Source organism: Cervus canadensis, chromosome 13 (assembly GCF_019320065.1).
Source record: "Cervus canadensis isolate Bull #8, Minnesota chromosome 13, ASM1932006v1, whole genome shotgun sequence".
Taxonomy (NCBI): domain Eukaryota; kingdom Metazoa; phylum Chordata; class Mammalia; order Artiodactyla; family Cervidae; genus Cervus; species Cervus canadensis.
The window spans coordinates 54,709,142-54,726,637 of NC_057398.1; the positions used below are offsets into that span (position 1 = coordinate 54,709,142).

General features: G+C 39.1%; 1 protein-coding gene across 5 annotated transcripts in view; it reads right to left on the reverse strand.

Moving 5' to 3' along the window:
* The window catches only part of MARK1 (microtubule affinity regulating kinase 1), a 139,554-nt gene that overhangs the window by 9,947 nt on the left and 112,111 nt on the right, over positions 1-17,496 (reverse strand). For 3 of the 5 annotated variants that reach the window (XM_043484584.1, XM_043484586.1, XM_043484589.1), the window contains exons 13-16: positions 9,288-9,481; positions 5,654-5,754; positions 4,063-4,227; positions 2,392-2,646 (exon numbers count right to left, since the gene is read on the reverse strand). In XM_043484584.1, coding sequence (XP_043340519.1) covers positions 2,392-2,646; positions 4,063-4,227; positions 5,654-5,754; positions 9,288-9,481 — 715 coding nt within the window. The remainder of the gene's footprint in view (positions 1-2,391; positions 2,647-4,062; positions 4,228-5,653; positions 5,755-9,287; positions 9,482-17,496) is intronic. The other 2 variants (XM_043484585.1, XM_043484587.1) reach the window with 1 other exon arrangement.

Here is a 17,496-nt window from a genome sequence, read left to right on the forward strand (position 1 = left end):
AAAGGGTGGCCAGACTACGGAGGCCACTGGGAGGGCTCTGAACTGTGTTCTGAATGAGACAAAAAGCAAGCTGAGGATTTTAAATCAAGGACTCACATTGCTGGGGACAGAACAGAACAAGGGCAGAAGCTAGGGCACCTGTGAGGAGGTGGAAGATGTACAGTGATTGAGACCGTGAAGGCAGTGGTAGGAGGGCTGGAAGCCACTAAATCCTGGAAATGCTGTGAAGGCAGCGCCAACACAACTGCTCATGGAATGACGTGTGGTACGAAGAAAGGAGGAGGTGGCAAGGATAATCCAGGCTCAGGGTCCGCAGCAACCGAAGGACGGTGTCACCATGACCTGAAACGGCACAGGCTGAGGGAGGGACAGGTTTGGGGAAGAGAAGCAAGGGCTGAGATCCGGACAGGTTCTGTTGGAGAGTCTATTTCACAACCAGGTGGAGAGGCCGAGTAGACAATTGGATACAAGTCTGTCTTTCAGAAGAGCAGTCTGGGTTAAAAATATAAACTGAGACTGTTAACATATGATGGAATTTAATGGCATGGGCCTGAGTGAGATCACCAAGGAGAACCAGATAAGACAATGTGTCCAAAAATCATGCCCTGAGGCAGGCTGGTATTTAGAGGTCAGGGAAGGGCAGGGGGACCCACAAGAACCAGCAAAGGAGCCTGAGAAGGGACAGGGAGCCCTTGAAGGCCAAGTGAGGAAAAGGTTTCAGCAGTGTTAGGGGGGTCACAAGACAATCAGGAACTGGCAGGAAGGGAGGGGCTATATCAAGAGCACCTGAAAGAGAGCCTGGCACATGGGAGGTGTTCACCTTTGTTGAACGCCTACATGGCGATCTTCCATCCTAACCTCCCAATGATGATCTCTAAGGCATGTTCTTGCTCTGACATCTGGTCCTGACTTCTTGTCCGGTGCTCCTTCGTATGTTCTTTCTATGATCTAAATTTTATTGCAAATAGAAATATTTTGCACGATGCTTAATGTACAATTAGTAATCAAGCATTAAACTCAAAATCTATTTTCCTTCACCTTAAAATCAATTCTGGCTTAACCATAAGAAAGTACTGGCTTTTAAAAATGGATTTAAATTGCCAGTCAAATGCCAACTACTGATAATCTAACTGGTGCCCAGCAGAGGGTCACCTAGCACTACTTTCCACAGCCATGGTGACAGTGCGGCAGCTTTCAGGTCTTTATCACTGTGACGTGGTAACTGCTCAAATGGTATCAAATCACTGTCTGGTATGGTTAGAAATTGACTTTGCATGAGGGTATTTAAAGTTATAAATTTAGCTGCGTGACCTTGGGCAAACCAATCCATGAACAGAGTCTATATACAGCTCCACAAAAAGGGAAGAGGCTACAGACACTGCTTCTCTTTTCTACACCCACTCTCCGAAACCCTAGGAACACTAATAACATTGCAAATTAAGTATTTAAGCAATATTTTTTAATAATAAGTATAATACTTTCTTACCCATAATTTCTTATTTGCTCAAATAACTACCCGGTATGGAGACTTAACTTCTTCCCTAGTGGGAGCCCTCAGGGCCTTGCCCACACGCCTCTTGCCATTCACGGTTCATTCTGTACTGTGGCCAGTGGTAGACAGTCTGCTCCTTTTGGGGCTGAATCTTGAGGCCACAGATGCCGTCTCTTCAGCTTTGAAACTTGCTCAGCACTGAGCACAAAGCTTTGTACATGCAGGACTTTCGTGGGCCTTTAGCAGGACCTGATAGTGGACCAAACTTACATCAACCTGCACTACGTTCGGCACTTGTATAATCAACGGGTATTATATACTTATGTTACTTTTTAGAAAGGAGTACAATTTCACAATATTACTGAATTAGAATACTATACTTGTATTCCTTTTGTGTTTACTGTGTTTTGATGTTAAGATTTTATGATGCTAAATTACATAAGCAACATCTGTGACTCCAGCACATAATAGGCTTTCCAAAAGTCAGAATAAAAGGTGGACTACATGTGTGTATATGTGTCATTAGTGAGCGATTTAAAAGTATTCTTAAGTACCAGTTGATGGACAAATGTCACATTTAATTCTCTTTTCTAAACAGAGGCTTTTAAGTAGGGAATATTTTTTGTTAGAACATACAGTTTTTTATGTCAAGTTATGTTCCTCCCGCTCTATTTTACAGAATTTAAAAATTCTCATTTTGTTCTTTTTTTTTTTTTAAGGAAAAATACTTTATGTCCTCCTCGATCTTTTTCTTCAAGCTTCTGTAAAAAGAGCATGTCTTAATGAAATGTCATAAACCCATTTTGGAAAAAAAAATTACTGTAGAGAAGGAAAAAAAAAAAAGCAAATATCCGTTAATCCCTAGAGGAAATGAAACACGGCAGTGCGTTGGTACTGACCTGCGGACGAATTTGGACGTTATTTTGCTTATTATACCAGTGGACGTGCCCCTCCTGGCGTGCGTGAAGGCCCCCGGCTCGTGGGATGGGGAGGCGGGCGGCCCGTTGTAGGCGGCGCTGCGGCGCTCGCGGAGCTGCTCCCCGTGGAAGGTGCTGCGGCTGGAGCTGCCGCGGGGGAAGCGGGTGCGGTCGGGGGTCGAGGCGCTGATACTGTGAGCAGACGGCGACGCAGCGGGCACGCGCTGGGTGGTGCTGCTGAGACACGGGAAGATGCGTTACACAGGTAACCACGGAGAACGGTTTTGCTCATGCTAAAAACTGGTAGAAAGTTGCCATGGCTACTTTCATGCGGCCCTGTTCTATTCGTTCTGGTGACAGATATGATGTTCTGTGTGTGATTACATGTGTTCACTGTAATTACCAAGACACTATCATTTCAGACTAAATGCCTTTTATAAAAATTTAGTTACTAAAGATTAAGAAAGTGCTGAAACAATTTCTCCATCTCTTTTTTGATGTTCTTTCTCAAGCCTTCATCAAGCATGGTAGAAAAGCTTTTGCATACCTATATAAAAATAATATGTACAATACATATATTTAAAAAAACCTATCGAATTTTTGCCTAACTAAAAAATTTATTGTATTTTGATTCAATTTGTTTGACTTAGTATGAATAGAATGTTAGATTTCGAATTTAAAAAATAGATATGCAACAAGCAACAAAGGTTTATTGCATAGCAGAAGAAACTATAGCAGTATCTTGTAATAACCTATAATGGAAAATAATTTCAAAAATATGTGTATATGTATAACTGAATCATCTTGCCATGCACCTGAAACATTTTAAGTCAACTATACTTCAATAAAATATATGTATTAAGGAAAAAAAAAGAAATTACTGAAACAGGGATATAAAGATATATATCACATATACATATATTCCTGATACTGGAATTCAGTATCAGGAATGCCAAACATGGGGCACTGCATGCAATTTTTTGTCCCCTCATTGTTCTCTTAAACCAGTCAGCAATGTGGAACACAAATTTTATTGTTTATCAAAGGGCTTTGAATTGAAGGCTTATTTCCTATTTACAATTCACTCCTGAGTGACAGTAAATGCTACCAGATACCAACAATATGATTAACAAACCTATCAAACATGTTTCTGAATTTGAGAATTCTTAACATGCAGAAATACCAGAAAATAATTTAACTTTATAACTGAAAGGGATCTTTGAGATTATCTGTTTCACTGATAAGAAAATTAAAAGTTCTTCTTAAGGATAAGTGACTGGCCAGAGCCAAGAAGATTAATCAGGTCTCAACCCCCAGTCTTGTGGGTTGGAATGTTTGTTTTTAAACCATAAAAACTCAATTTATTTAAATGATAAATTAGGAACAACCCTTTATTTCATGGATGGGTTTGGATGGGTTTAAAACAAAATCCTTGAAGAAAATTCCTCTAGAAAATGACTTAAATTATAAGCAACATTTCTGGTAACAGCTGGAGGATGTAGTAAGTTTATGTTACAATTTAACTTTACCTCTGCCATAAACACTGAGTCTTTCAAAAAAGCTCTTAAAATGTGATGGCTATCAGGTATTTTTATATAGTGCTATATTTTTTAAAAACTCTTAATGACAAACGAAATGCAACCAGCATGTTACCCGGGCCTGTAAGCTTCAGAGCTGTCTTTAATGGTTGGCAGTGTGACTTTAATAGGATGGCCGGAAGCAGACATGGACTTCTGGTGCCGGGGTCGTGCTGAGGGCACAGCAGAGGCCACGGCGGAGCCTGCAGAGGACATGCTGCTCGCGGACATCTCTGTAAGGCTTTCAACATAAGCCGGTTGAGAAGATCATGGAGATATAAAAAAGAAGAAAAGCTGTAGTTTACTAAAATTTAAAAATTAGATTTTAAAAAGTCTAATATCTTTCATGACAAACACTTAAAAGAAATCAACAACAGTGGTATTATTACTGACTAACAACAATACAATATTGTTAACAGTGTACAGGGTGAATTTATCACCACCTTCCATGGAAAAGATTTCACACACTCTTGTTCTATACATGTGAATCTGAAATCTATAACATTATTTTTATGGGTAAAACGATTATGACCAGAGACACTTCACAGTTTCCAAAAAAGAAAAAAAAAATCACAGTTTGGTGTGATTTATTAATGTGGCTCATCGCCCACTAATCAATAAGAATTCATAACTGTAGCAAAAATCCTCTCTCTTGAAACATCATCAAAATGCTTTTAGCTCAGTTTTAGGTTAAACTGCTACAGATTAAAGGAGCTGCAGATTAGGATTTAGTAAAGGGAAAAGAATAAAACAGAAATCAATTCCCGATAACCTCTCTAGCCTAAAGGCTCTTATGTCCAAGGAAGATTCATTTACCTTTCTATGACTCCTAGTAACATTTACTTTAAGTACCTATTAACTGAGAGGAAATAAGTATAAGAATGGTCTGCCAAGTCTACTAAAATGACTAGGGATGGAACTAAACAGAATTTATTACAATAAACTCCATCATTTGGTGATCTACTGATGAGCAGTCCTTACAACTCAGGATGAAAAGAAGTCAAATTTTTTAAATAATAAAACATGATTTATCATTATTTGAAATAAAACACTCTGAGAACTGTGTGGTCTCAATGATCAGTTGAGATGGCCACATTTCTTTAGAAGAAGGAAAACACAGTCTTATATACTTGTATATAATGATGATTAGACAGGGTGGGTGGGAAGGGAGAAGGTAAGAAGGAAGCAGCAGAGGTATAATAGAATAAGATTCAGGACTTCCTGGTGATCCAGTGGCTAAGATTCCAAACTCCCAATGCTGGGATCTCAGGTTCAATCCTTGGTCAGGGAACTAAGATCCTACATGCCACAACTAGGACCCGGTATGGTCAAATAAATAAATAAATACTTTTTTAAAAAGAACAAGATTCAAATAATGAAGATAAGATTAGGACACTGTGATAGGTTTTGCTATAGGGAATTATTTACTATCAGATTTTATTTAGACAATCATAGATTAAGAGATTTACCTCCTATTTTCCCTAAATATTCTTCCATTGCTCCATTCTGCTACACATGAGGAGGTGCCTTAGGAAGCATGGCTGCTTGCCACCTAACTAGTGATTCTGTTTCCTTTCCTCTTCACCTGTTCAGCTACAGGAGTTGTACCAAGAGCACAAACGCAAAGCAATGGCAACGGCAGCCCCACCGGGCGTGGTGACAGTTACCTGCTGTCTTTTCCGTTCTGCAATGCCGTGTATCGATCTGTGGTTCTTTCACAGACATACGTGTTCCTTCTTGCCATGCTACCTCCAGGATACACATTGTTCTTTGAGGAGGGAAAAAAAAAATGACACACATTAAAAAATTCTAGCTGTAGTTGTGGAAAGCCAAAGAAATGAATTCAAGCAGCAAGTAACTCTGGAAAACTCCATGGTGGACTTTTAACTTATCAGAATCTTATACTAAAAGCTCTCTCTCCCACCTCTCTCTTGAAGGAGTAAAAGGCAGAGCATAGCAAGTGCCTCACCATGTTTTTAGCTGACTGTCCTGCAGCAGCAGTTGTTTGGAAGCAACAAAAAAGCTGGGCTTTATTCACGCCTCTGTATGCTGGCGATGGGGTGGTACACAGGTAGCTTGAGGGGGCCATGCACCAGAGACAGCCCCACGCTAAGTATCGCTTAGCTCCACACTAAGGGTCATCACAGACAGGAACCCTGGGGCCCTGACAGTGGAAGGCCACTCTGAAGCCTGTGGGTGTCCATTCTGCACCTGCTTGGGAAACTCTCACAGCCCTGGCAACGTAAAGAGACCAAAACGTGTGCCATGCCACCCAGGGGAATATTTCCTCTTTTCAACTACATAGATATACAGTGTTTTAACTAATAAATCCCTAATTTTTGAACATGTAATTATTCCTTACTTTGCTTTTAGAGATTACTGAGGAGGTTTAACTGGAGATTAAAATTTAAGAGGAAATTAACTGGAAATTTTAAAAGTTAGAGGGAAAAATCCTGGAAATAAATAATAGAAAGAGGGAAAAAATCCTGGAAAACTATAAAACTACAAAGAGATTACTAGAAGTCTGTAAAATTATCCCATGGGATAATGTAGCAACATATGAATCCATCTTTGATCATTTCACTGTCTTGGCTGAACTGTCACACGAGTAACCTAATTTTAAACAAAAAATCTAATTTTGAATAAACTCATTGTCAGATATGCTACCATACCTCCCCTTTAGAGACCTCTTAAACGTTTCTGGCTGCTTTCAGTTAAGACTGCTTTCCTTCTCCAAGTGTGATGGGTGAAGCGCTTCTTCAAAACGGGGCCTTCTGAGTCTGTGCTGCTCACAGGCCGCCTCCCTGGCCTTGTCCCTTTCATGCCATTGACGCTAATACTAAGTGGCCAAGAGAAAAATTTCTCAACCAGAATCTTTTGGCTTATGTTAAAAAAAAATAAGTGTGGCATAATAAATCTGAATTTAAGCCAATGCCTTCTTTAAATGAAAAAAATGTGCTTTGGACACCCACTATGCACGTGACCACTAGTGATTCTGAGGAAGCAAGTGTGCTGGTATATAACAGGAGGACATAAATGTGGGGAAACAACAGTGAACAATGCAAGGCAGCATACAGCTAAGAGCTACATAATGTGGTCCGGTGATCAGAAAGGCCGATAAGGTAATTTTAGAGGATTCAGTTACGGGTGGCTCCAGTAAGAAGCAGGACTCGAAATGATCTACAGAAGTGGGATTTTCATAATGTGAGGGGGAACTTTAAGCAAGAGCACCACATAGAGACAGTGGAAACCGCTGAGTATATTTATGGGAAAATAAGACCATGCTGAGTTGAAATGACTGGTAAACAGCAGAATGGCATGCAATAAAAGGTGAAATTATTTCTTTCTGTTATATGCGGTGATGACACTCTGGCAACCGTCCTCTAGTCGATATGTAAGTAAGAGGAAGTGATCTGTCTAAAAAACTGTTTATAAAAATATATTAAACCCTATTGCAGTCAAATCATTTCCAAATAGATCAGATGGAATGTAAGTGGTCATATCTATTAATTCTTAAAGTGGTTATATACAGCTATTTCATAGACCAAGAGGTAATGATCACATCACATATTTTTAAAACATATGGTTTCCATTATGTGTATAAAACAATAGGTACTGGGGAGTTTAACCCATTTACAATTAAGATTATGTTAGGCTTTCTGGTACCTTATTTCATGTTTCCATTTAAACTGTTTTTTTCTTTTTTCTCTCCTTCCCTACTTTCCATAAGCTAGATCACTTTTTTTTCTTCTATTGGCTTAAAAGTTATACATTTTATTTTTGTTCTTATATTTTTTGTCCTTAAGTTTCTGAACTCATTTTTGCTTACTGCTACAGGTGTCCCTTGTTATAAAATCAGGATTAGCTCCAGGACCCTTGCAGATTCCATGATCTGTGGAGGCTCAACTCCTTCACATAAAATGACTGAGTCCAGTCAGCCCTCCGTGTATCCACAGGTCCCCTGTCCACAGCTTCAACCAGCCATGGATGGAAATCAAGGGCTGACTGTACTGATTTCCTAAACCTCCCTCCCATCTTCCCTTTTAAGGCATATGCTTTTTCCTTTAATTTCTATCCCTATCCTCACTTCCTGGATATCGTCCAGAATTTTGGTTCTGAACTTCCACTGTTTTTTTCTTTTTTTGTGTATGTTATCACCATACATACTGTAATAAGTTAGCTGATTGCTTTCAAATTCCATATATTTCACAGAGTATTGTAGATACCTTTCTCTTCCTATGAGTATAGTTCCTGAGACAGCAGTGTTTTCAAGTGGATCATTGTATCACAAGAGTTGAAATACTTTACTCATAAGAATATTCTTCTTTACATATGTGGTCACAAAGAGTCAGACACGACTGAGCAACTGAACTGAACTGATACTTTTTTTTTTTCCCTCCCTGCCCCCTGGCTGACATTTATATGACAGTCTGGTTGGGTATAAAATTCTGGATTCAACGTGCTTTTGATACTTTAGAAAAAATAATATTTTTTATCCATTTATCTTCTGCATCCATGTTGAGAAATCTGATGTCAGTTTGCATCTTGTTCCTTTTTAGGTCACCTTCTGTCTCATTCTGAAACCTTTAAAATTTTTCCTCTTTGTTTTTGGAAAGCCATATATCCCACTTTAATGAGCCCAGGAATAAGTTTTCCTTCTATCTTCTGTATGCCCTTTTGAGTCCTTTTAATATGAAGTTTTCCACCTTTTTTTTTTATTGTTATTACTTCTTCAAATATTTCTTCCCCTTCATTTTGCCCCTTTTTCTTTCTAAACTCACACTTACTAAATGCTACTAATTCTGCTTCTATCCTTTGTATGTCTTGGCTTTCCTTTATATTTTCTCTTCATTCTTTGCTGCTGCCTTAAGGTAGATGTCTCAATCTATCTTACAGCTCTCATTATCTAATTTCTATAGTTTTCTGTTTTAAGTAGATAATGTGAGTTAACTCTGTAAATAAATTATTGCTATAGTCTGCCTTCACTGAACAGTTTATTTGTAAACATAAAATTAAATGCACCAATGAAATATACTATCAAGTAAATATCACAAACATGAAAACTGAGGCAGGAAAGTTTAATGTACTTTCCTTGTGATAAGGTAAATGTTATTTTAAGAATTCATATTTTTTTGTTCTTAAACTACATTTATTAAAAGCTTGGCCCTCTTTGCATGTTCTTTAAATGTATGATTTACTTTAAATTTTGAAACTTAAAAAAACAATTTTAAACCTTTAAATAAAAAAATTTCAACAACAAATAACTACAGCATATTGCAATATGCCAGAATAATTACTCACACTTGGAATAGTTGAAGACTTTTTCCTTTCTGGCCCTACAAGAGGGCTTGCAGTCATCTCACTTTTTGATCCAACTGTTGTGCTGCCAAGTTTACGAGCCACATCTTTGTCCCACTCCTCTTTCTGTTCACTTTCCACGCTGTTAGCCTGAGGCCTTTTGGTATATGATACAGCAGGAGGAATGGATGGACCAGCTGTAATTTTTAAAAAAGCGTAATTAACTGAAAAGCAACTGACATGTTTTCTTCTCACAAACAGAAACTTTTTTATTAAAAATAATCTTTATTTGCATACTTTACACTTTGAGCTAAGATTAAACTGTTTGATTACAAAAATTAGGTCAGCCCCTGAAAACAGTATTATATTAATCATTCAGTAATATAAATCTGTGAGAGGAGGAGCCAAGATGGCGGAGGAATAGGATGGGGAGACCACTTTCTCCCCTACAAATTCATTGGAAGAACATCTGAACGCTGAGCAAACTTCACAGAACAACTTCTGACCGCTAGCAGAAGACATCAGGTGCCCAGAAAAGCAGCCCATTGTCTTTGAAAGGAGGTAGGACAAAATATAAAAGATAAAAAGAGAGACAAAAGAGCTAGGGACGGAGACCCATCCCGGGAAGGGAGTCATAATAGAGGAAGTTTCCAAACACCAGGAAACCCTCTCACGGGCGGGTCTGGGGGGAAGTTTTCGAATCTCGGAGGGCAACCTAACTGGGAGGAAAAATAAATAAAACCCACAGATTACATGCCTAAAAGAAACTCCTAGCAGAAAAGTACCCCTGATGCCTGCATCCGCCACCAGCAAGTGGGAGTGGAACGGAGAGGAGCGGGAGGCATTGCTTAGGGTAGACCGGGCCCAAATGCCCTGAGGACAATCGGAGGGAGCTAACGTGAGATAGCAACTTAAAGGGGGGATAGCAAGAGAGAGAGAGAAAATTAACTGGCCCGAACACACTGCCAGCCATTCACAGAACAAAGGGACTGAGCAATTCCAGAGAAGAGCTAGCTGGCTGCAGACCAGCCCATCCCCACCGGAGGCAAGAGGCAGGGGGGAGGGGAAAGGGGCAAATTCGGCCCCAGAGTCGGCACACCCTACCAAACTGCAAACAGGCCTCCAGTTTCTAACCAAAGATGCCTCCAGTTTCTAACCAAAGACTTCCTCAGATTCTAGATGGTCGACATCCGCCGGGGGGGTCGCGGCTAGAGGCCAGCTCCCAAGAATAGACACAAGGAGCACACAGGTGCTTGGAAACTGAGGCTGGGACCGCGGAGGGGAGAAGGTGCACCGCACCCGGGGAGAGTGTGCCCGTCAAGCTCCTGGCTGCCTGAGCTGAAAACTGGAACCGCACGCAACGCAGGGCCCGCTCCATGTAAAGCAGCCGGGAGCCTGAGCAGTGTAGATGGGGAAAGCACACACCCATGAGTGGGGCAAACCCAGTGTGGCTGGAACACTGCAAGTGCTCCCCACACACAGTGATATCTGCCTGCAGCACCCCTCCCTCCCCGCAGCACGACTGAACAAGCAAACCTAAACAAGAGTCCACGTCCGCCCGCCTGTGTCAGGGCGGAAATGAGGCTCTGAAGAGACCGGCAAACAGAAGCCAAATAAACAAAGGGACCCGCTTCAGAAGGGACTGGTGTAACAGATTAAAATCCCTGTAGATAACACTGACTACAATGGAAGGGGCCTATAGATATCGAGAAGTGTAAGCTGGAATGAGGAGCTATCTGAAACTGAACCGAACCCACACTGACCGCAACAGCTCCAAATTCCTAGATATATCTTTACTTTTTTTTTTAAATTAAAAAAAATTTTTTTTGTTCTTTACTTTTTTTATTTTTTCTCTTTTCTTTTAAAATTCCCTATTACTCCTTAAATTTCATTTTCATATAGTTTTACTATTTTTTTTAATTAGGAAAAAAAAATTTTTTTCTCTTCTTTTCTTTTAAAGTCCTCTATTACTCCTCTATTACTCCTTAATTTTAATTTTCATTTCACTATAACCTTGCAAAAAAAGAAAAAAAAGGAGAAGCCATATTTTTAAACCTAACTTCATATATATTTCTAAAATTTTTTGTGTTTTTAATATTGTATTTTTAAGAGTCTAACCTCTACTCTAGATTTTTAATCTTTGCTTTTCAGTATTTGATATCAATTTTGGACATTTAAGAATCCAATATTCAGTACCCATTTTTACTCAGGAGTGTGTTGATTACTCTCTCCCACTTTTGACTCTCCGTTTTCTACCTCAGAACACCTCTATTTCCTCCCTTCCCCTTCTCTTCCCAATCCAATTCTGTGAATTTCTGTGGGTGTCTGAGCTACGGAGAACACTTTGGGAACAGAGAACTGCGTAGATCTGTCTCTCTCCTCTTGAGTCCCCCTTTTTCTCCTGCTCATCTCTATCTCCCTCCTCCCTCTCCTCTTCTTCATGTAACTCTGTGAACCTCTCTGGGTGTCCCTCACGGTGGAGAACCTTTTCACCATTAACCTAGAAGTTTTATTATCAGTGCTGTATAGTTGGAGAAGTCTTGAGACTACTGGAAGAATAAAACTGAAATCCAGAGGCAGGAGACTTAAGCCCAAAACCTGAGAACACCACAAAACTCCTGACTACACAGAACATTAAGTAATAAGAGATCATCCAAAAGCCTCCATACCTACACTGAAACCAACCACCACCCAAGAGCCAATAAGTTCCAGAGCAAGACATACCACGCAAATTCTCTAGCAACGCAGGAACATGGCCCTGAGTGTCAACATACAGGCTGCCCAAAATCACACCAAACACATAGACCCATCTCAAAACTCATTACTGGACACTCCATTGCACTCCAGAGAGAAGAAATCCAGTTCCACGCACCAGAACACCGACGCAAGCTTCCCTAACCAGGAAACCTTGACAAGCCAATCGTCCAACCCCACTCGCTGGGTAAAACCTCCACATTAAAAAGGAACCACAGACCTCCAGAATACAGAAAGCCCACTCCAGACACAGCAATCTAAACAAGATGAAAAGGCAGAGAAATACCCAACAGGCAAAGGAACATGAAAAATGCCCACCAAGTCAAATAAAAGAGGAGATAGGGAATCTACCTGAAAAAGAATTTAGAATAATGATAATAAAAATGATCCAAAATCTTGAAAACAAAATGGAGTTACAGATAAATAGCCTGGAGACAAAGATTGAGAAGATGCAAGAAATGTTTAATAAAGACCTAGAAGAAATAAAAGAGAGTCAATTAAAAATGAATAATGCAATAAATGAGATCAAAAACACTCTGGAGGGAACCAACAGTAGAATAACAGAGACGTAAGATAGGATAGTGAGGTAGAAGATAAAATGGCGGAAATAAATGAAGCAGAGAAGAAAAAAGAAAAAAGAATTAAAAGAAATGAGGACAACCTCAGGGACCTCTGGGACAATGTGAAATACCCCAACATTCGAATCATAGGAGTCCCAGAAGAAGAAGACAAAAAGAAAGGCCATGAGAAAATACTCGAGGAGATAACAGCTGAAAACTTCCCTAAAATGGGGAAGGAAATAGCTACCCAAGTCCAAGAAACCCAGAGAGTCCCAAACAGGATAAACCCAAGGTGAAACACCCCAAGACACATGTTAATCAAATTAACAAAGATCAAACACAGAGAACAAATATTAAAAGCAGCAAGGGAGAAACAACAAACAACACACAAAGGGATTCCCATAAGGATAACAGCTGATCTATCAATAGAAACCCTTCAGGCCAGAAAGGAATGGCAGGACATACTTCAAGTAATGAAAGAGAATAACCTACAACCTAGATTACTGTACCCAGCAAGGATCTCACTCAGATATGAAGGAGAATTCAAAAGCTTTACAGACAAGCAAAAGCTGAGAGAATTCAGCATCACCAAACCAGCTCTTCAACAAATGCTAAAGGATCTTCTCTAGACAGGAAACACAGAAAGGTTGTATAAAGGTGAACCCAAAACAACAAAGTAAATGGCAACGGGACCATACCTATCAATAATTACCTTAAATGTAAATGGGTTGAATGCCCCAACCAAAAGACAAAGACTGGCTGAATGGATACAAAAACGAGACATCTATATATGCTGTCTACAAGAGACCCACCTCAAAACAAGGGACACATACAGACTGAAAGTGAAGGGCTGGAAAAAAATATTTCACGCAAACGGAGACCAAAAGAAAGCAGGAGTCGCAATACTCATATCAGATAAAATAGACTTTCAAATAAAGGCTGTGAAAAGAGACAAAGAGGGACACTACATAATGATCAAAGGATCAATCCAAGAAGAAGACATAGCAATTATAAATATATATGCACCCAACATAGGAGCACCACAATATGGAAGGCAAATGCTAACGAGTATGAAAGAGGAAATTAATAGTAACACAATAATAGTGGGAGACTTTAATACCCCACTCACAACTATGGATAGATCAACTAAACAGAAAATTAACAAGGAAACACAAACTTTAAATGACACAATGGACCAGCTAGACTTAATTGATATCTATAGGACATTTCACCCCAAAACAATCAACTTAACCTTTTTCTCAAGTGCACATGGAACCTTCTCCAGAATAGATCACATCCTGGGCCATAAATCTAGCCTTGGTAAATTCAAAAAAATTGAAATCATTCCAGTCATCTTTTCTGACCACAGTGCAGTAAGATTAGATCTCAATTACAGGAAAAAAATTGTTAAAAATTCAAACATATGGAGGCTAAATAACACTGAATAACCAACAAATCATAGAAGAAATCAAAAAAGAAATCAAAATATGCATAGAAATGAATGAAAATGAAAACACAACAACCCAAAACCTATGGGACACTGTAAAAACAGTGCTAAGGGGAAGGTTCATAGCAGTACAGGCTTACCTCAAGAAACAAGAAAAAAGTCAAATAAATAACCTAACTCTACACCTAAAGCAACTAGAGAAGGAAGAAATGAAGAACCCTAGGGTTAGTAGAAGGAAAGAAATCTTAAAAATTAGGGCAGAAACAAATGCAAAAGAAACTAAAGAGACCATAGCAAAAATCAACAAAGCTAAAAGCTGTTTTTTTGAAAAAATAAGCAAAATTGACAACCCGTTAGCAAGACTCAGTAAGAAACAAAAGGAGAAGAACCAAATTAACAAAATTAGAAATGAAAAGAGAGATATCACAACAGACAACACTGAAACACAAAGGATCATAAGAGGCTACTACCAGCAGCTCTATGCCAATAAAATGGACAACTTGGAAGAAATGGACAAATTCTTAGAAAAGTATAACTTTCCAAAACTGAGCCACAAAGAAATAGAAGATCTTAACAGACCCATCACAAGCAAGGAAATCGAAACTGTAATCAGAAATCTTCCAGCAAACAAAAGCCCAGGACCAGATGGCTTCACAGCTGAATTCTACCAAAAATTTAGAGATGAGCTAACACCTATCTTACTCAAACTCTTCCAGAAAATTGCAAAAGAAGGTAAACCTCCAAACTCATTCTGTGAGGCCACCATCACCCTAATTCCAAAACCAGACAAAGAGGCCCCCCAAAAAGAAAACTACAGGCCAATATCACTGATGAACATATATGCAAAAATCCTTAACAAAATTCTAGCAAACAGAATCCAACAACATATTAAAAAAAATCATACATCATGACCAAGTGGGCTTTATCCCAGGAAAGCAAGGATTCTTTAATATCCACAAATCAATCAATGTAATACACCACATTAACAAATTGAAAGATAAAAACCATATGATTATCTCAACAGATGCAGAAAAAGCCTTTGACAAAATTCAACATCCTTTTATGATTAAAACTCTCCAGAAAGCAGGAATAGAAGGAACATACCTCAACATAATAAAAGCTATATACGACAAACCCACAGCAAGCGTTACCCTCAATGGTAAAAATTGAAAGCATTTCCCCTAAAATCAGGGAACAAGACAAGGGTGCCCACTCTCACCACTACTATTCAACATAGTGTTGGAAGTTTTGGCCACAGCAATCAGAGCAGAAAAAGAAGTAAAAGGAATCCAGATAGGAGAAGAAGAAGTGAAACTCTCGCTGTTTGCAGACGACATGATCCTCTACATAGAAAACCCTAAAGACTCTACCAGAAAATTACTAGAGCTAATCAATGAATATAGTGAAGTTGCAAGATATAAAATTAACACACAGAAATCCCTTGCATTCCTATACACTAACAATGAGGAAACAGAAAGAGAAATTAAGGAAACAATACCATTCACCATTGCAACAAAAAGGATAAAATACTTAGGAGTGTATCTACCTAAAGAAACAAAAGACCTATACATAGAAAACTATAAAACACTGATGAAAGAAATCAAAGAGGACACAAACAGATGGAGAAACATACCATGCTCATGGATTAGAAGAATCAATATTGTCAAAATGGCTATTCTACCCAAAGCAATCTATAGATTCAATGCAATCCCTATCAAGCTACCAACGGTATTTTTCACAGATCTAGAACAAATAATTTCACAATTTGTATGGAAATACAAAAAACCTCAAATAGCCAAAGTAATCTTGAGAAAGAAGAATGGAACTGGAGGAATCAACCTGCCTGACTTCAGGCTCTACTACAAAGCCACAGTCATCAAGACAGTATGGTACTGGCACAAAGACAGAAATATAGATCAATGGAACAGAATAGAAAGCCCAGAGATAAATCCACAACCTATGGACACCTTATCTTTGACAAAGGAGGCAAGGATATACAATGGAAAAAAGACAACCTCTTTAACAAGTGGTGCTGGGAAAACTGGTCAACCACTTGTAAAAGAATGAAACTAGAACACTTTCTAACACCATACACAAAAATAAACTCAAAATGGATTAAAGATCTAAATGTAAGACCAGAAACTATAAAACTCCTAGAGGAGAACACAGGCAAAACACTCTCCGACATAAATCACAGCAGGATCCTCTATGACCCACCTCCCAGAATATTGGAAATAAAAACAAAACTAAACAAATGGGACCTAATGAAACTTAAAAGCTTTTGCACTACAAAGGAAACTATAAGCAAGGTGAAAAGACAGCCCTCAGATTGGGAGAAAATAATAGCAAATGAAGAAACAGACAAAGGATTAATCTCAAAAATATACAAGCAACTCCTGAAGCTCAATTCCAGGAAAATAAATGACCCAATCAAAAAATGGGCCAAAGAACTAAACAGACATTTCTCCAAAGAAGACATACAGATGGCTAACAAACACATGAAAAGATGCTCAACATCACTCATTATCAGAGAAATGCAAATCAAAACCACAATGAGGTACCATTACACGCCAGTCAGGATGCCTGCTATCCAAAAGTCTACAAGCAATAAATGCTGGAGAGGGTGTGGAGAAAAGGGAACCCTCTTACACTGTTGGTGGGAATGCAAACTAGTACAGCCACTATGGAGAACAGTATGGAGATTTCTTAAAAAACTGGAAATAGAACTGCCATATGACCCAGCAATCCCACTTCTGGGCATACACACTGAGGAAACCAGATCTGAAAGAGACACGTGCACCCCAATGTTCATCGCAGCACTGTTTATAATAGCCAGGACATGGAAGCAACCTAGATGCCCATCAGCAGGTGAATGGATAAGGAAGCTGTGGTACATATACACCATGGAATATTACTCAGCCATTAAAAAGAATTCATTTGAATCAGTTCTAATGAGACGGATGAAACTGGAGCCCATCATACAGAGTGAAGTAAGCCAGAAAGATAAAGACCAATACAGTATACTAACGCATATATATGGAATTTAGAAAGATGGTAACGATAACCCTATATGCAAAACAGAAAAAGAGACACAGATGTACAGAAAAGACTTTTGGACTCTGCAGAAGAAGGCGAGGGTGCGATGTTTCGAGAGAATAGCATCAAAACATGTATATTATCTAGGGTGAAACAGATCACCAGCCCAGGGGGGATGCATGAGACAAGTGCTCGGGCCTGGTGCACTGGGAAGACCCAGAGGGATCAAGTAGAGAGGGAGGTGGGAGGGGGGATCAGGATGGGGAAATCATGTAAATCCATGGCTGATTCATGTCAATGTATGACAAAAACCACTACAATATTGTAAAGTAATTAGCCTCCAACTAATAAAAATAAATGGAAAAAAAAATCTGTGATAACTGGGGATGACACAAGGACATAAAAATGTGAACAA